Genomic DNA, 21,134 nt, shown 5'->3' on the forward strand with positions numbered 1-21,134 from the left:
TTCCAATCAGACATAAATTATTTCTCTCAAAATTGTCAAACATAATTTCCTCTTTTTTCTTGATATTTTTCTCAATTAGTGTCCAGGGGTTTGTGCTTGTTTCATGAATTTTGTAATGCCATTAAGTTAATTCTGGCACTATGTCCACTGTAGTTTTCTATTTCTGAAATTTTGTTAATTGTTTTGACTTGTAATTGTTTTTATATAGTTTCTAATTATGTATTTATGTGGTCATTTTGTTTTCCTGAATTCATTTTGCTTAGCCTGTGTTTTCCATGATTTTGTTTTCTCCTTAGGCTCATAGAGAAATCATTACATTAGTCTTTTAAATACTTTTATCACTTGGTTTAATTATCAAGTCTTTCTCTGGAAAGTTTTCTGATTCTTTTTTGATAATTCGTAGGAAGAATCTTGCCCTCCTCCTTTATGTGATTTGCTATAATGTTAGCTGTGTCCTAATTTTTGGTTTGCTTTATTTGAGTATGAGAAATATACATGTTAATCTGGTAGCTAGTCTAGATGCAATGGATTTCTCATCATCTATGGCTGAGAGAGTGGGGTGTTGGTAAATGTTTGAGTGTGGATAACTGTTGGCCTTACAAGACGACTAAAGATGTAGCTGGTATTGGTGAGGTGATATGTCTAGCTGGTTAGCTAGGAATCAATATTAATAAAAACTGATTGGGTGCTATGTGTAAGCACTACCACCAGCTGATTGGGAAGAGAATGGCTGGGCCATGAATTACTAGGGCTGAACTGAGCGTGGGGATGGAGGATGTTAAGGTTTGGGTTGGCACAAGTCTCCAGTTGTCAGGAGCGCATGCCCTGGCTCTTAAAGTGCAATACATACAGGTGTGCATGCAGCCAGTCCTAACTCCATGTGAAGGTAGGTGGAGGGAGGTGGCAGCACCATTGTTTGTGCATCCTTAAGCATAGGAATCAATGTCTCCAGTTCATGGGTTTCCAGTGCCAATGTTGGGGTAGCGCAGTATACTCCATCAGCCATGGGCACCCAGAACAGGGAGTAGGGTAGTGAAGGGTGCCATTAGACTGTAACTGAATTGTGGTAATTACACAATTTCATGCCAACTGGATAAAAGAATGAAGAGGTGGAGTCTAGCCTGTCAATCAGGTCACAGCCTGATGATGCCTCCTTGTGGGCATGGCCTTCTAATGAAATGGGAACATTCTCTCTCTTGATTTTGCCACTCTCTCTCTGCTTCACAGTCCTGTTGGCAAGCCACATGGAGCCACACTGATGGCAGCCGGAGTTCTGCAGATGAATTCACTGCCATTGGATCCACAGGACTATCCACCCACCAGCCTGTGATCCTCCTGCATTCAGCATCATTCCATGTGCTGTGTTGAGTAAGAATAGGAATTTATGGGCTAATATCAAACTCATGGACTTGATTTGGACTGGGCTGGGAGGTTCTATTGATACATAATTACTTCTTGATATAAAGTTCTCTTATACATATATGAATGTCCCTGGATTTGTTTCTGTAGTCAATATGGTCTAACACATGCATGCAGACAAAGAGGGATGAGGAAGGTAGTGTGGTGGCACCACTGTCTGAAGGACTCTAGTACAGGTGGCTAGGAAGACAGTAGATAAGGCACATGTAACTCAGGCCTAGCTCTGTATGTGGGTACAGAATCATTCCTGATTGGCTGTTCCAGGTGATAAGGCTTTAGAGCTAGAAAAATCTACTTGCTTTGTCTCAATATAGATACACTGTTATCTCTGTTGTTTAGCTGACAGGGTGTTAGCAAGCCATAATGGTGAACCTGTGTCTAATGCTTTTGTAGTCACTTCTTCCCTTTAAGATCTTCTTCCTTCCTTCCTTCCTTTCTTAGTCTGATTCTTCAGTCTTGCATTGGCTGCTCAAAGTTCTATAGTAGTCATCCATATCCAATTCATTTGTCTTCTTGGTTCTTTGTTCTTACAGGGATGTTAACAAGGTGTCCTCCATCTTGGACCACTTCGTCCTACTTATTTCTTAATCCTCAGATATCTAACATCTGTTGTATGGAAACTACTTTCAGACCACTAGAAACATCCTGATTTACCCTTACTATCCATTCCCTGTCCTTAACTACTCTCTGTATTATTTCACACTTATAACTATAATATTTAAGAATCATTATTAACTCATTGGGTTCACAGAAATAAAGAGATTATCTTTTTTCATAATTCTAGTAATATTTTCCAAAATATAAATTTCAGGCTCTACCTCTCAAGCTATAGATCCATACATCGACTAAAGCCAGTTGCTGCTGAGTGGATGCAAACTCACAACAACTCCATGTATGTTACCAGTAGAGTTGTGATTCACAGGATCTTCCATGGATGATTTCTTAGAAGTACATTGCTAGGATTTTCTCTGAGGTGTCTCTGGTTAGATTGAACTACAAACCTATAGGTTAGTATCCAAACTGGATTTCTCTCTCCAATCTGGATCTCCTTTAGCATATTCTATTACTCCACTTAAATGCATCTATCTATTCAAAACACTGCCCAAGACTGGTATCTGGGAGCTATTCTAAAATCATCCCCACTTTTGCCGCCTCTTTTATCTGGTACTTCTCCTACATTAGCTTGGTTCACACCCTCACAGTATTTTTCTGGGACAGTTTGTAAACTCTTTTCTCTATTTCTTCTTTGAAATTGCTATCAGTGTAATCTCAATAAATCATTCCTAAGACCCTTAATTTCACATTTCTTATACAGTACACATCAAATTTCTTGGAATTTACATAAATAGGAACATTTATGATTAGCCCCCTATCTGTCCTTACATATTTCTTGTAACTTCCCCTATCAACCTATTTTATACATACCTAAAACACATTATCAACTCTTGCCAAACTCATGTCTTTTAAGAAAGTCTTGACTTCTTTGTCTTTTTTTTTTTTTTTTTGGCTAAATATTGTATTTTTTTACTCATACAACGTTGCATGAGACATTTGCTAGTTTTAATATATCCACAGGATTAATACTCTTATGTAGTACTACATGGGAAAGTGCAGAACTAAAGAAGGAAGTTCACGGAAAACAAAATCACATATTACTTAGGATTTAAAAATATTGCACATCAGGACTGTCTGATTTTACAAGCAGAATGAGGTATTAGTCAATCTCTAGATACAGATGAGTGCAAGAGGAACCACAAAACACATAAATCTGCATTAAAATTTAAGAGTGTCAACAACTAAGAAAGAAATATGCGAAGATGTGTGAAGTGGCTATGATTTCGACACTACAAAACCATTAGCTGGCAGCCAAACATGGAACTATTTCTTGGCAATAGCTCATGGTTTAAACTTACTTTCAACCTAAATGACTACAAGCTTTCCTCTACCCGACTTCCACTGTTGATGGAGGTAGTCCTGCGTGTAAATATAAAGCCATACAACAGCCCTTCTAAAGTCAGCATAGGAAAGATGCCAAGAAAAAAAATGTTTCACTCCTCTGGAAAGTTAGATTTCTAAATCGCCCTGTGGCAATTAACCAAGATACTGCTCTCCTTTGCTGAATGACTCAATGACACAGTACCAAGTACATTTAGGGACCCAAGTCAGAGATGCTGCAGCGCATGCAATTTTAAGTTAGTAAAGGCTTCACTGCAACAATCATTCAGGTTTACAAAACTCAAATTTACAATAATTTTTTAAAGTTTTGTCTTTGTATATATACCAGGCAAATTCAATCTTTTTTTGGTAGTAAGACTGGCCACATTGATAAGCCCAAAGGCAAATAGACTTTTGTTAAAAGCCAGGTAAGTCTATACCTTTTTCTTTTAAAAGAACCTTCATTATTCAGAGAAATTATTAGCTATTTCTCTAACTAGCTAAATGTTGTTCATCTAAAACAATTTAAACATATTTAATGGCTATATTAAGTTGTTCACAGAAGTGAAATCATGCACTTGTTAAAATAGTTCACAACAAAATGTTTTACATCAAATTTACTGAGGAAGAGTCAACTATTTGGACAGGCAAAGAACACACTACTGTTCAGAACAGTCAGTGTATGGTAACCCTGTTTCCTCTCCGCTGAGTGACAGTCCTGCAGTGCTTGGTAGATCCATGGAATCTATTGTCAGTCTATACGGTATGCTGTTAGTGTCAAAGCCACTGAAAGAAAACATTTTCTCCATCATCAAACAGTCCGTTTCCAAAAGGAAACGCTTGGGAGCAATGCCTTTGTCTCTTTTTTTTTGGAAGTGCTTTTCAAAATGCTTCTTGGACCAAGTGTTTTGGTTTTGACCAAAAAACCCAAATTCTTTAAATACGTCAAAGTTGAAGTTAAATGATTGGGCAAAAGAACTTCCAATTGTGGCCAACTGTATCATACTCTTTCCTCCTGTTTGCATCCGAGAGAGTGTCATATGCTTCTGGAATCTCTCTGAACTTTGCTTCAGCATCAGGGCTCTTATTTTTGTCAGGGTGGTACACTTCCTGGTCAACTTGGGAAAGCCTTCTTGATGTGGCGCTCTGATGCTGACGTTGGCACACCTAAGATATAGTAACTTTTTGAGGCCAGAATTAAATCTGTTACCATTAAAATGTAGATTGCAAAGATGAAAGCTGACTGGGGAGTAGCCATTTCTAATTATCGCGGCCTCCAGTTGCCAGCGTGTGTCAACTTCTTTGCCTTTTGCATGCTAAAATTTGTGTCTCCTATTCAAAACCTCTTGAGTACCACTTTTCTCTTAGAAATATCTTTTAAAAACCAAAACCAAAGAAACTTATTTATAAAAGCTAACAATAATTGATTCATTTTTGTGTTCTCAATTGAACTGTAAACTAACTGGAGTCTATAAATTGGGATATCTAGAAATTATATTTTATTCCTGGTTGAGATAATTGAATCTGATATAAACAGGTACAAAATAAATGTGTGCTGGATTAACAGCTCAAGATATTAATTACATAAAGCTTACCTATTCAAAACCAATTCTCACTTTCAAAGTGATCAAATTGGAAAGATGCTTGATTTAGTATTTTTTTAACTAAAAATCTTACCCCCTGGGATTTTGTGAAAAGGATAGCTAAATTTGCTTCCATATCTACCTGAAAAAAGCTTAAGTTCCTATTACATAATCAGCTTAACAAAGAGTACTGTGAAGATGGAGATAGTCTATAAGAGAAAGTAATTAATAGATGAATTTTGACTTTTTTTTTTAATGAAAAAAGAAATGTTCTGTCTCTTAAGGGCGATATTTTTACATGCTCAGACAGACTTATGTCTCTCATTCCTTGAAAACTTTGAAACTAGGCCCAAATTAATCCCCACATTTCACCCTGGCTTGTATGGCTTTAATGTCCATGTAGATGACATATTAAATAGCCTGACCTGTCAGCTCTTTCACCTCAACTAATCCATCCTTTATAAGCTACTTTCTCTTTGTAACTCTTATAAATCAGGATCTTCACACTCAAATGTTACCACTCTAGGCACATTGTCTAATTAATTCAAGTGAACCAGATAGAGCAGTCAAGAACTATTAAGCCAAATAAAATTCTTAAAGGAAAAGCAAACTACAGATCATTACAAAGGTCAGATCATAGTTTTTATACCTCTAGTATTCTAGCTCCTCAGACCTGTACAAGTCAATCTTCTATTTTCCGTCAAACAGTCCCTCCATAAGGAAATATCACCTATGACTTTACATGCATGATGACAAGTCATATGCGTATAAAAATGTTTTGTTACAACATATGTTTATAATGGTGAGGTGGCTCACATACACTTGATAAACAGCAATGATACTAGATGAAAATGGAAGTTGTGTTGGTTCACACATGATTTTTTTCAAAGATCATAAATGTTTTATAGCACCAAGTTAGTAGGTGAATACACTGATACACACAATGCAGCAAATCATAAATTATTGCAGTTCTGTTTAGAATGCCCATTTTCCTTTTGAATTCATATGACTGTCTTCTAAAGTGCTCTGTGGTTTCCCCCCAATCTTTATGCAAAATAAACAGGGCAATAAACCAAAAATCTGCTCTGTTATCACTGTACTACAATATTTATATTAGTGGTGCTTGTTTGTTTATAGATTTTCTGGAATTATTATTACTCACAGCACTGCAAAGCCACATAGATTTTGAGAATCTGCTCCTACTTCTACCCACCCACCTCACTTTATCCCGAACTTTATTTGTTCATAGTGATATTGCCAAACATAGTGATACTGCTTTTAAAAAGCACCAACGCCCTTCTCTCTAACTTATGCTTCTCTAGCATTATACCTAAACATCCAACTGCCTGCTGAACTAACTACCACTTGAATGCTCTACATGCATCTCAAATTTTACACATATTAAAAAGCAAGTATTTGCTCTTCCTAAATATGTTCTCCCTTTGGTCTTCAACCTGTCTCAGTATATAGCATAAACCACTTCCCAAGGTTCATAGAGACATGTGCTACCACATGAACACCGTCTTCTCATCTGGAGTACTACAGCAGCCTACTAATGATTTTCCCTGGAGCAATTTTTCAAGCTCTTCATCTTCAAGTTCAAAACAGAAGTCAGAATGATCTTTTACAAATGCAAATCTATAAACAATAGTCTCTTGCCTATAATGGATTGGTCTTGGTCTGGCCTGGTCTTGCCTTTCCGCTTTCATTTGTACTCCCACTCCTATCACAATGAACTTCTTTCTCAAGTTTCTCTTACTATTGTTGCTATGGCCTAGTTGATGCTCTTTTAACAAGCTGGTGGCTTCTCATTCTTCGTCTCGTTTTCATTCTCAGGACATTCCTAGCATCTCTAAATAATTCTTCCTCTTTATTTCTGATCATGTTGTTATTAGGTGCATTGACTATATGAACAATAGAACAAACAGTGTCTGACCCTGAGCCAGCCTTAGAACCTCTGTTGCAGCCATAGTGTCACCCCATCTCTTTTTACTTTGCCAAGCGTGTCGTCCATCTCCATTATGTCTACTCTCTTACAATAATATCTTTCAAAGTACAGGAGACAAAGTCTCACCATCCCTTCATACTACAGAGCTTTCTAGCTGTATTACTTCCAAGACAAATTTGTTCATTCTTCTGGAATGCCAAAATAATTCTTCACCATACCACTGTTTTATCATCATTAGAGCATTTTTCTCAATTAGGCTATTATTGATTGCATACTACGATACTACCTTCTTTCGCTAAATTCAAAGTTATGGTAGGTGTAAGATCTTTGCTCTCTGTGGCATACCAGTTACTAGAACAATGCTGGGTGCATTTGAAATTCAATGACTATTTTGCTAAATAAACGAGTAAGTGGATGCATGAATGGAATTGTTTATTCAGCTAACCGCTGCTCATCCTTCAGGTTCCGGTTTAGAATGACTTTCCTAAGGAAGCCTTCTCTAAGTTAAGCCACCCATCTCAGGGATATCATAGGACTATATGTAGGCATACAATCTCTAGTTAGCCTGTATCACCACTTTAATGAGTTTAAAGTGTAATTTTTTTTTTGCTTATATCTAGCTCTGCGTTTATTATAAATTCCTTGAAAACAATGAACTGTGTGCTTGGTTCCCTATTGTAAATCAAAGACCTACAAAGTAGAATGTCTGACATAGATTGAGCCAGTTGCTGTTGAATTGATTTTGAAGCATGTTTTGACCCTATTTGTTTCGGGGAAGAACTGCACTTCATAGGGTTTTCAATGGCTGTGACCTTTTGGAAATAGTCTTCCTAGGAGTCCTTGTGCAGATTTGAACTTCTAATCTTTTAGTTAGTAGCTAAATGCTTAACTGTTTGTGCCACCTTATCCAGTGATTGCTGTTGGTTGAATATTTTTCCAAAATTTGCCTGACAGAGCCTAAAGTTTAAATTTTATTTTTAATTATTTATTTAAAAGGATACTGCCTACAGCTTCTCAACTAAGATTTTTCAAAAGTTGAGGAACACTGGAAATTAGTAACAAAATTTCTTGTTCCCGTAGGAGTTTAGGCTTTCCTTAAGAGCAAACTTTTTAACTATTTTGAGCAGATAGTGAAACTAACAAATATCTGTGCCCATAGTATATGCCAATCACTGGGTTAATAATTAGAATATCAATTACACCTCATAATGCATCTAATTTTTCTATTATATGGGAGAGATGGTGACATTTAAAGAGGATTAATGTATAAATTTTCTCTAGAAAAAATGGTCACTTGGTATAAACCAAAATCACTGCAGTTGAATGTTGAATGCTTGAGTCACAGCATTCTAAAGGACACAGATAAATTGCGTCTTAGTGTTTAGAAGTCTGTAATCTTTACAAAAGCATATTGCCAAATCTTTATTCTGCAGTATGAATGGTGGATTCAATCTGTGGCCCTTTTAGTTGGTAGCTGAGCGCTTAACCACAGTGCCACCAAGGCTGCTTCATACAAGAATATATTATAAATATATACATAATTACACTTACAACATCACAGGGTGCATGAACTTACTGGAGTCAATTTTTTTTTTTTTTATCCTTTAGGTTTGAGGTCCATGATAAAGAAAGCTGACTTAGTGATATCTGATTGAATGGTTAACGCTTCTTATTTTCATTTTCGCTTGGTCTTAGGAACCTTGATGCCACAGTATGTTACAAATTGGATGAAGGGAGACATTGAACAGTGTAAGATGTGGAAAAAATAATATTAATTTATAAATTAGCAAGGGTTCATGAGTGAGGGGGGGGAAATGAGGACCTGATACCAAGGGCTCAAGTAAAAAGAAAATGTTTTGAAAATGATCAAGGCAACAAATTTACAAATATGCTGACACAATGGATGGATTGTGATAAGAGTTCTATGAGCCCCCAATAAAACGATTTAAAAATAAACAAACAAATGGGGCTGCTAGCCACAAGGTCAGCAGTTCAAAATTACCAGTTGCTTCTCAGGAGAATGATGAGGCTTTCTACACACATAAAGATTTAGAGCCTTGGGAACCCACGGAGGCAGATCTACTCTGTTCGTTGGGTTGCTAGGAGTCAGAATACACACAATGGCAGGGAGTTTATCTTGTCTCAATTCTTAAGACACTTTTCAGATATTACAAATGTATCATCTAGATAGTTTCATGCCTTTTTTTTTTATCATTTCATTAGGGGCTCATACAACTCTTATCACAATCCATACATACATCAATTGTGTAAAGCACATATGTACACTCATTGTCCTCATCATTCTCAAAACATTTGCTCTCCACCTAAGCCCCCGGCATTAGGTCCTCATTTTTTCCCCTCCCTCCCCGCTGACCTCTCCCTCATGAGCCCTTGATAATTTATAAATTATTATCTTGTCATATCTTGCCCTGTCCGACGTTTCCCTTCACCCACTTTTCTGTCGTCCATCCCCCAGGGAGGAGGTCACATGTAGATCCTTGTCATCTGTTCCCTCATTCCAACCCACTCTCCCTCTACCCTCCTTGTATCGCCACTCACACCACTGGTCCTGAAGGGATCATCCACCCTGGATTCCCTGCTTCATGTTATTTTTATAAATAACAAGTGGCTCTGAAGAAGATAAAATGTACCAGATATTTTTAACTTACTGTAAGTTTTGAGATGGAAGAGTGAAGTTCTATCAAAAAACAAGTCATTTGCACTGAACAATTAGCTTAAAAACTAGTATTTAAAACTACACAGCTGTGTAACACTGTTAAGCGGCTAAAATAAAATAACACGCTGGATTATTCTGCAATATAGCGGAGGAAGCTCTTGACTAAAAATCTTTTTTCTATTTCCTGATTAAAAGTCCTTAAAAACTATCGAAGCACAGGCCCTCAGTTAAAAAAAACAAAAGGCTTATTGACAGTATTAATATGGCAACTTAAAGGAAAAGTCAATTTTAAGAGGACTTGTTTTTTATAGCTTTTAAGTCTAATCTCAAGGAATTTCATAATGGGACAAATGTAGCTTGAATGTACTTTGCAAAACGAAGTTCCTCTGGCTCAGCTAAATTTCATAATCAATTGATATTTTTTAATGCTTGGATTTTTATTATGAGACATACAGGGTAGCAACACACTCTTTCTGTAACACATTAGCACATTAATTATTAGATTAGTATTTACTAAAAGCCCTACACCGCTAAGTATCTATAAACTATCACTAAAATTTTGTCAGCATATTGTTGTGTATGGAACAAGCCATTTGTTCTGCTTTTTTAAATTATGCATGTGTATGTATTTTGTTTTGATAATTCTTCTTCTCAAAACACCTTTTTATTAGTTGCCATCAAGTACCGTAGATTTCAGCTTATGTTGTGTAGAGTAGAACTGGGTTTTCAAGGCTCTGACCTTTCAAAAGCAAATAGCCCGGTCTCTCTCCCAACATGCATCTGAAGAGGTCTGAACCTCCTACTTTTGGGTCGGTATTATTAGTCCAGCGGTTTACCATTTGTACCACCCAGGGACTACTAAAAATACTAAATCAGAGGTAAAAACATACATCATCTTACATCTAAGCAAAGTAAAAATGATGTAGAAAATATTTCAAGTTATATTAATTTAAAAACTGGATCTTTTCAAAGTTTAACTACTACTCAAATCAGGTAACCAGGAGGTAAAAAAAATCTACTTCTCAAAACACAATGAACAAAATAACCCTCTTACCTGTCAAGGTCTGTACTGTCCTTTCAATGGAAGGCAGTGGCTCCTTCCTGTGAGGCCGATTTAGTGAAGTGTCCTGTGCAGAAAAGAGTCCTGGGCTGTCAGTTAATTTCTTCCGGCCACTGGAGTTAGGGTTTGAAACTCTGCAGCTGCCTATTGCACTTGTGAAAAGGTTTGTATGTTCATCACTGCTGGCTGGCTCTGAGTTGGGAGTGAATCCTCCAAGGGATAAAGCTGGAGAGCTCTCTGAACAGTCAATCTGTAACGGAGTCTGCAACCCCAAAGCCAATGAACTGGGTTCTGAAGGCTCTCGGTGGACCCACTGTTCCTCTCGGTTTATTAGACTTTTCGATGGAGAGAGATGAGGGCAGGACATGTGACACCGGTGCTTTTCCTTATGTTTATATCGCTCCCCAACAGTATCCTTCCCAAATCGATAGCGCTTCAAGGACTCCAGGACGGATCTGGAAGAACCAGTGTCCATGGAAACTTGGGGCTGCTCAGAACGGTGCTCTCTGTGTTTGTGACGGTGCCTGTGTTTGTGCTCAACCATCCAACCATAGGCCATCTCAGGAGGGACACTGGGGTAGGTACTCATGGAAAGGAGGGGAGTCCTGCTGGTTGTAAGAAAGGCCTCCTGTCGAAGCAGCTTATGTTTTTTCTTATGGTATTTGGTGGGATTGAGAAGTAAATGACCAGCATGCATATAGGAAGGAGGTGGAAGTGGGGTGGTGAACGAAGGAGAGGGAGGAGGTGGATAGAGAGTAGGTGGATACCTTCCATAGTAACCTAATCCTATGGGAGCAGCTGTGAGTGGTGAAGGAGAATAAGGCATGCCATAAGAGGGATAGAACCCAGTACTGGAGAGAGGAAAACTAAGGCTATGCACAAAAGGCATCTCTGCCATTGCCTCCCTCATCTTAGGGGGTCTCCCTCTTTTCTTTTTCAAGTCAGGTTTTCGAATGTAGTGCAAAGGGTCTAAAGGGAAAGAAGGATGTGTATAGAAACTATTAAAGTTGATTCGAAAAATAGTTGGCAGAAGGTCTCGGGGGATAAAATGATGACTCCGATGTGTGATCCGAATTTCACTGAGCCGGCTTATTAGCTCCTCCAGCTCTGCAAGGAAGTCTGGGTCCTGTCTGTTGCGGAGTTGGGGATATTTCTTTTTCCGTTTTCGTTTCTGCCTTTTCATCTTGTCATAGCTGAGGTAATCATGACTCCTGCGCTTACATTTGTGTTTATGTTTTTCTTTAAGACTGCTCAGGACTGTGGCAGTTTCAGGGGGGATCAGAGAAACATGCTCAAAAGAATGTCGTCTCTTTTTTTGCCCACAAAATTTTTCTGCCCTATCTGAGGTGCTGTTATTATCTGTTCCAATGCCACTATCACTGGGAATGGTCTCATCACTATGAGATTCACTAATTGGAGATGGAGTAGCTTCTTTCAGAGATGTGAGTTCACTCAAGTGTGACGGGGAATTGGGCAACAAAGTAGGAGGAGATAATCGCCTCCTCCCCTTTGAGGCCTTCTTCATTGCAAGAGTCTGAATCATACTGCTCTGTCTGGAGTGTAAATGCAAATATGGCACAGAACTGGGTTCGACAAAGCCTGCATCGCTGCTTACAGGGCTCTGCCCTCCACTCGTCCCAGAAGACTGAGAGCACATAGGTGATGGAAGAGGCTCAGAACTACCAGCAGCTGAAGGCAGCAAAGGGGGAAGGATCTGTCCTAATGCTGACCCAGCTGCCTGCTGAACTGTTTGCTCCAGGACGGCAAGACTGGTTGGGCTACCAGAGAGAATGCCATTTAGGACAGTTTTTGGTTTTCGACCCCTTCTCTTTCCTATGTAAATGGTTCCTTTCTTGCTGACGTTTATCTGTTGGCCCAGTTTGGTACCAAAAGTGGCAGCAAGACTTGACACTGTATTATGGAGTTTGGATTGCACTTTCCCTTTATTACTCGATTCTACAGAGGTTGAAAGAATCTGATTCAACAGTTTCTTTCTCTTTAAAGTCTTCATTTTATTTATCTTGCGGATAATGGTTTTCATTAACTGTCCATTGTTTCTCTTGGTAATCTTTTTATCTGGATCCATCTCAAGATCACTCATACTACAGAGACTGGGTCTATGACTCTCATCTAGATCATCTGGGTCCTGGAGTTGGTCCTCGCTCTCAAAGAAATCACTGCTACTTCTATGGTTGTCACTTTCTGATTCCAGCTTGCTTGGACTTTCAGTGGCAACAAATGGAGCCACCGAGAGTACAGGTGGCTTCATTTTAACTGGTGATCTCATTTGTCTCTTAGGTCTACCTCTCTTCTTAGGAAAAGGAGACACAGACAGACTCTGTTTAAAGGAAGGAATTTCAATTTCTGGCTGTAAAATTGGGGGTTCTTGCTCTTCCTTAGACTGCAAAGAAAACACTTTTGAAGCTGGGATTTTTAAAGTCCTCTTCGGTGGACCTTCCAATAGAGGCATCTCCTTTGATTTAGGTCTTCCTCGTTTAGGCTTATAAATATCAGACAAAAGGTCACTAGAGACACACATACTGGAGGAGAGTTTGTGAGTAGCAAAAGACTTATGAGATGGTTTTTCACTATCAGTTAAAAGAGCAAGAGAGGGAGCTGTAGATTTGCTCAACTTTGGCAATCGGCGTTTAAGAAAGTCATGATCTACAAAGGAAGATGCTCCAATATTTTTCATAAACTTGGCCTGTTCAGAATTACTAGTTGATAGTGAGCTACAGGAAACATTTTTAAAAAGCTCTGATCTTTCTAATTCTAGCCCTTTTGGAGACCGACATGTGCTTCTTGCCACCACTTTAGTCCACCGAGGTTTTCTTCCTTTCCTTTTTTTCAATGGTTTGGACTGCAAGCTAGTGCTTAGGCTTTCAGCAACTTGGCAGTGTTTGTCTGATGCAGTTACTGCACCAAGTTTTAGAAAGGGCTTGTTGCTAAACAAACTAGTGAAGTTAACAACTGAAGGAGTAATTGTATGAATACTGGATTCAGAAGTCAAACTGGTTTTTTTCCCTAGGGCAGAGCTGATTCTTGGAAGATCTCTATGTGTACTTTTTGAATCATGTAGCTCTTTATCAATACCTTTACAGTCAATGTCCATGATATGGCCCACAGGCCTATGACCAATGTTCAAGTGGGGACTCTCAGAAGTAAACTGGTTCTTGCCAACAGATTCCGAAATTTCTTCCATTAATTCTGTGCCAGGACTTAAAAGTAACGGATTAGCCAGTTGGGTAGATGATTCAGAGGGATTTCTGGTTAAAGGATTAACAGATACAGTAGGTGATGAGGATGGGAGATTGCTTTCTCCTACTGCACTAAAAGGGGATTTAGCTGTAGATGCATCAGAAGCAACTCCCATTTGAAATTCTGGAGAAGTGCAATATACAGGAGGCTGCTTTTCATGCTTTGAGGGTTCATAGGGCCCCCTTTCACTGGATGAGAAACTGTCTTGCTGAATACACGTTCCTTCATTAAACATTTCTTTTTCCAAATTAATTATTTCTTTTCGAACTGAAAACTTTTCTAATATGCTCTCTTTACTCTGCCGTATAACAGTCTTCTCAAAAGTTTTGCTGGTGGCATTGTCTTTCAAGGACTCAGAAAGTTCCTGATTTTCATGACTACTGAAGTTTGTACTACAAGAAGCCTTAAGTGGTTCCTGAGTGGGGAGCAGTGTTTCAGCTTTAAGGTTTATGGCCTCTTTACTGACCAGTCCTGCCAAAGGGCAAGTTACTAGTTTCTTTCCAATATCCTTATTAACTAATCCCATTGTGGAACTTGTGACAACCTTCTTTGCACAGTCCTTAGCTACCAAGCCAACGGTAGAACCCAATTTCTTTCCCAAGTCTTTATTAACCAATCCAACTACAGTGCCAAGTCCTAACTTCTTGCCAGATTCTTTAGTCACTAAACCTGGAACAATTCCAATTCCTAGCTTCTTTCCTGAGTCCTTGCTCACCAGTCCTACGGTAGTGATAGTTCCTGTTTTTTTCCCCAAGTCTTTATTAATGAATACAGCTGTAGTGGCAGTTCCCAGCTTTTTCACAGAGTCCTTATTGACCAATCCTACAGTTGCATTGAACACTGGCTTCTTCCCAGGATCTTTAGTTACCAATCCAACTGCTGTGCTGATAGTTGGTTTTCTTATTAAGTCCTTATGTATAATTCCAGCAACAGAGCCAATGCCTGCTTTCCGGATCAAATCTTTACTTACTAATCCTGCTGTAGTGCCGGTTCCTAATTTCTTCAGTTTTGTTTTGGAAGACTTAGAAGGAGGACAAGTAGCAATGAGCTGTGCCAACTTTTCTGTCACACTAGTTCCTCCATTTAGTAATGATCGATCCTTTAAATCAGGATCCCGGCTACCAACAAGCGTAGATGGTGTTGCATTAACGTAATCTGTCATTTCTGAGTGTACCGGAGAAAGTTTCTTAGATAAAGGATTATTTTCTCCATGGGAATGAAGATGGATGTTTTCTTCAGACTGGCATTGAATGGCTGCAACATCACCTGCTTTCTTGTACAACTTTGAAGGATCCTAAAATTTGAACAAGAAAAAGTTTTCAGAGAGAGTACATCTTATACCACTTCAGTACTGCATTACAATTCAAAAAGTTAACTGGCCATCTATCAGGTATAAGATGATATGGTAATAAAGATATTTAAGAATCGGGCTAAAATCCCATCTCTGTCCTAGCAAAGTTCAGTCTCTTAGATTATCTGCTACTAAAGCAAAGACCATTAAGATACTATTTTTGTTTACCTTTTCAACATTGCTTTGACCTGTACAGGTCGATTTGTATAATTAAGATCGTTGGATGCATGAAAGCCGAGCTAGATAACCCTTCAGAAACATAGGAATGATTCCCTGTGGTACGAGCATGTGTAGGGGCATGGACTGATAGCACAGAGGACAGTATAACCCCACACAAGGAGAATGAACCATGGAAGTTCAGGTGAAAGAATAGATTGGAGGATGTAAAATATGGCCTAATATATAATTTATAATCAGGGCTCCTGGGTGTTAGGGTGGAGGAGGGAGGGGATAAAGAGGAATTGATATCAAGGAGTTCAAGAAAGAAAATGTTATGAAACTGATAGACAACCATTATACAATTATGTTTGACCTAATTGAAGTATGAACTGTTACACTATCTGTAAGAGCTCCCAATAAAATGATTAATAAAAATAAATATTTTTGTAAAAAGCAAATTAAGTCTCTTCTTTCATCTTGTTTTGACTAATTAAATATATAAATGAACCGTGTTTAGAAAAAAATTTTAATTAATGAATGTCTTTAAAAATAATACCTCAATGTCTATCTCCTTCACTGATTTCAATGATTACAAACCAACAAACAGCAATTTTGGATCTACTCCTACTCTCTTAACTCATTCATAACGTGAGAGGAATAGGAGGCAAAACAAACAAATCATGAATGTTTTCTTAAGACTAGATTTTTATGCAAAATCTTGAGTTGTGAGTAATACTTAAGTTATTTACTGTATATTGCTATCTAATGCATGATTCTTCATTATATATACAAGGAAGGGGTTTTAAAAAGTTCATGAAGAAAAAAAGAATCATGATCCAAAAATCCAATAAAACATAGGTAAACAAATGACATATTATATGGATCAAAAAGATAGCATAAAGTCTGAAAATTTCCCTGCATTTCTAATTTTAATGTAATGTTAGGAATAATAACATCATGATTTCTATGGGTAGAAAAGTTGATTGAACATTCCTTTAGGAAAAAAACAAGAAAGAATAGCCAAGAAATTCTAAAAAGAAGAAAAGTAAACTGGACAGTGGTAGTGGTAGTATAATAAGTATAACCCTTATGGAAGGGAATTTGATAACAACTATTAAAATTCCATTGTATTTAACCATGCCTTTAGAGCAAAGAATTCCACTAAGAAAAATATGAAATAATGTATGCACAAGGCTATTAAAGTGTACCACTATTTATAATAATAGCAAAAGTCTGAAAGCTGCTAAATGATCATTTTCAAAGGCTGGCTTAATAAACTAAGGTACACCTGTACTATGAAATATGATGGCACTATAAAACAAGGGAGTGGGGAAAGAGTATATTTGATCTCCAGGATATGTTAGTATGGGAAGGAAAAAAAAGCAACACTTACAACAGTAGTTATAATTATAATTATTTAATATATGTAACATATAAGATAGTATCTCCTTTGTATAAATGGGGATAGGGAAATATGTATATACCCCAAGAATCGTAAAAAAGTTATTTGGGGGAAAAACTGGACTAGATGCTAGACATATCTGCATTATGATTTTGACTTTTAAAATTAAGTAAATGAATAATTTACACAGCCAAGAAATAAAATTACATCACAAAGAAAAAAAGCCCAAATCCTGTTATACTGAAAACAATTAATCGAATGCATATCAAATTACTATTTTAACTATGCAAAAAAAATAATTACTTTAAGATACAGCATTTGAAAGAGTACAAAATTACCCATAAAGAAAGGTTATATGGTTATATTGTATTCATAGAGTATATGAGCAAAAATACTGTGAATTACTTTGAATCTAGACAGATAGATCAAATAAGAACCTAATATGTACACACACATATATAACATTAGAAGTCAAAAATTTCAGAATCAGAAGAAATAAACTATTGATAAAATTAAAATTCTGTAATTTTAAGCTTGAATACAAAACAGAAAGTCTTTTATAAAAGTAAGTATTTTCAAGCTCTAAGCAATAAGATGCCAAAATATCATATAATCTGCATCAATGGGCACTTCCAATACATAAAACTCATCTCTAAAAAGCATTCTTCTCATAGAAGTGGATTCTTATAGAAATGTTTCAAAGTAAGAGAAAGGAAATGCAGAAGATAATTCTTGTGATGGGTATGTATCTCTTAGTTTTGCATGCACATGAATTCAACCATTGCAAGCAGTTTCCCTTCTCTCCAGTCATTTTCTGATTCATATGTTTCAATCTGTCGAAAGTCCCTTTTATATGTGACAAAACTGAATACAATATACTCAATACCTAAAAGAAAAGGTCTTTAGGTGGCACCAATGGTTTGCACTTGATGCCAACTTAAAGGTTAGCACTTTGAATCTACCAAATGGTACCATAGAAGGCCTGGCGATCTGCTTGCCTTATAGATCTACTGATATATACTCCTGGTGGCAAAGTAGGTTATGCATTGGGCTATGTGGTAGTTACATAATCTCCTGTCAACTTGCAAAGGGGTGGACTCTAGCCTGTCAATCAGGTCGCAGCTTGATGACATCATTTTGGAAGCACAAAGGAGATAAATAGCTGACGGGAGACCAGAGACACACTGTCTGCTTTGACACAGTCTCTACAAGACTTTCTTGTTGACAAGCCACATGCTGGAGGAGCCACATGGAGACCACTGCCAGCGCTGAGATACATCCACCGACATTGGATCCACAACTCTCTACCCACTAGCCTGTGATCTTCCTGGATTCGGTGTCATTGTATATGCTGCGTGAGTCTGAAGAGGAATTTATAGACTGGTATCGAACATGTGGGCTAATATCAGACTTATGGAATAATGTGGACTGGGCTGGGATGTTTTTTAAATATACAATTGCTCTTTAATATGAAGTTCTCTCTTACACACGAGTGTCTCTGAATTTGTTTCTGTAGTCAACCCAGACTAACACAGGCTAATAACCACAGGTCAGCATTTGAAATCACTAGCCACCACAGAGGGGAGAAAGAAGCTTTCTATTACACTATTGGAACTGCATAGGAGTAATTCTAATATGTCCTATAGGGTCGTTATGAATTGGGAGTTGACTTGTGACAGTGAGGTGCTTTTTTCCCTTAAGATTATTTATATCAGAAAGTTATTAAAAATCTTTTATATGTTCAATACATATAAAAGACTATAATGAGCACCCCACAGATTCTGTTATTTATCCTCACAATAGTCATATGATGAAGTTAAATAAGTAGACACAATGAAGAGATAAAGTAGTACTTATAAATTAGATAACCTATTCAAGGTCACATAATCAGCAATTGATTGAGGCATGATTTAAACCATTTGACTTCAGAGCAAAATCTCTTAATTATGAAAATAAAATAATCTTCCTCTTCAGAGTTTCATTTTCTTGCTTTTGTGTATTTATCCTTTTTTAAAATAAACCATTTCATTGAGAACTCTTACAGCTCTTATAAAAATCCATATATCAATGGTATCAAGCACATTTGTACCTATGTTGTCATCATCAGTTTCAAAACACTTTCTATTTGAGCCCTTGATATCAGCTCCTTTTTTATCCCCCTCCCTCCCCCCCCTTGATAAATGATCATTTTTGTATCTTACACCACCCCTTGACTCCCTTCACCCGTGTTTCTGTCCTTTGTCCCCCTGGGTGGATGGTGGGGTTATACGTTGGGCATTAAAGAACTAGAGGAATGTTTTGTGCTTCACTGGTGTTATACTGTATCCTGGCTGGCTCGTCCCTTCCTTGTATCCTTTCTGTGAAGGGATGTCCAAATGCCTACAGATGGGTTTTGGGTCTCCATTCTGACGACACCACCCCCTTGTTCGCATCTATATGACCATTTGTTTTGGTCTTCTGATGCCTGATACCTGTTCCCATCAAAACCTCGACACCTTGTGGTCACACAGGCTCATGTGTTTCTTCCATGTGGACTTTGTGGCTTCCCTGATAGATAGCCACTTGTTTAACTTCAAGCCTTTAAGATCCCAGACGCTATATCTTGTAATATCCGGGCACCATCAGCTTTCTTCACCACATTTGCTTATGCACCCATTTTGTCTTTAGCGATCCGTGCTGGGAAAGTGAGTATCACAGAATGCCAGGTTATTAGAACAAAGTGTTCTTGCATTGAGGTAGGGCTTCAGTAGAGACCCGATGTCCACTTGCTACTTTGATACGTAACATAAGTACATAGACATTTATCCCTACTATTATATATCAGTGTATTTACATATATACATGCCTATATTTATACTTCTATAAATATCTTTTGCCTCCTAGTTCTTTCCTTAGAGTTTCATTTTCATATCAAATTTTGAAAGACCCGGTTTTTCTCAAAAAACATAATTTTCACATCCTTTTCTATTAATGCTGTCATGGTATTTGTTTCTAAAACTATAAATCTGTGGGGCAGAATGAAGCTCATCTTGCCCCAAAGCCAGGCAGTTGTTTTTAAGAATTTTTGCGTTACTGTTTTTATGCCCACTCATTTGAAATATATTAATCATATATTATGATAAAGCAATATCATGATAAATGGAGAAAAATTAGAATCTGTCAATGACATCATTCTACTTGGATCAACAGAAAACATTCATGGGAGCATCAGTCAAGAAATCAAACTACACATCTCAGTGGGAAAATTTGCAGATTGTCTTAAAAAAGGCAGAAGTCTCTTTGAAGGGGCTAATGTCTGACCCAAACCATGGTCTTTATAATCACCATATAAGAAGAAATGATGAGTTCAAATGTGGGTGTTGGCAAAGAAATTAACAAGCCTTGTCGGGGCAGCTTGAGTGGTTATGAAAATTAGATGCTATTTGTTCATTTCCCCAAAACTGTGGACTTTAGAGATTACTCAGTAATAAATGAACTTTTGCTTTTGAAGAAGAAAAAAAAAGACAGAATGAACAATGAGTCTTTTTCCCCCTTCCCAAACGATGAGTCTTAAAAGAACTAAACCGAATGCTCCTTAGAAGGAGTGATGGTAAGACTTTGATTTGCTTATGTCAGAAATACCATCACTCTAAAAGGACATCATGTTTGACAAAGTAGAGGGTAAACAGCGAGAGTAAAAACTATGTTATGGATTGATACAGAAACCACAAAAGTGGATTCAAACATACCAATAATTGTGAAGATGGTACAGGACCAGGCAACATTTTGTTCTGTTATTACATAAGGTGGCTATGAGCCAGAGCTAATATTTTGGTCTTTTTCTAAGTTTTATATTTTGTTTCAATTGTCTGTAAGTTTATTGTAGAGACAATAATGTAATGTTCTAATCTGTAACTTTACATAAACAAAACCAAAACTCACTGCCATTGAGTCAAGGTTGACTTTTAGTAACACAGTAGACAGAGTAGAACTGTCCCTCTAAAATCTTTATGAGAGCATACATCAAACTGCTAATCTTGTGGTTAACATATCAATGTATAGTCCACTATGCCACCAGGGCACCTAACCTTTTTTTCTTTTAAATCATTTTACTGGGGGCTCATACAACTCTTATCACAATCCACACATACATCCATTGTGTCAAGCACATTGGTACATTTGTCTTTCTCAAAACATTTGCTTTCTACTTGAGCCCTTGGTATCAGCTCATTTTCCCTTTCCTCCCCATCCCCCTCCCTCATGAACCCTTGATAATTTATACATTATTATTATGTCATATCCTACACTGTCCAACGTCTCCCTTCACCCACTTCTCTGTTGTCCATCCCCCAGGGAGGGGGTT

The 21,134-nt window shown here is 37.6% G+C and overlaps 1 protein-coding gene and 1 pseudogene across 3 annotated transcripts in view; both read right to left on the bottom strand.

Annotated features, from left to right (window-relative positions):
• Positions 1 to 21,134, bottom strand: part of ASH1L (ASH1 like histone lysine methyltransferase) — a 214,268-nt gene that overhangs the window by 126,494 nt on the left and 66,640 nt on the right. For all 3 annotated transcript variants that reach the window (XM_004714678.3, XM_045298503.1, XM_045298502.1), the window contains one exon: positions 10,617 to 15,174. In XM_004714678.3, the coding sequence (XP_004714735.1) occupies positions 10,617 to 15,174 (4,558 nt within the window). The remainder of the gene's footprint in view (positions 1 to 10,616; positions 15,175 to 21,134) is intronic.
• LOC115872558 lies at positions 4,014 to 4,612 on the bottom strand (annotated as a pseudogene).

Source organism: Echinops telfairi, unplaced genomic scaffold (genome assembly GCF_000313985.2).
Source record: "Echinops telfairi isolate 266 unplaced genomic scaffold, ASM31398v2 ScPeMD7_7425;HRSCAF=8463, whole genome shotgun sequence".
Taxonomy (NCBI): Eukaryota; Metazoa; Chordata; class Mammalia; order Afrosoricida; family Tenrecidae; genus Echinops; species Echinops telfairi.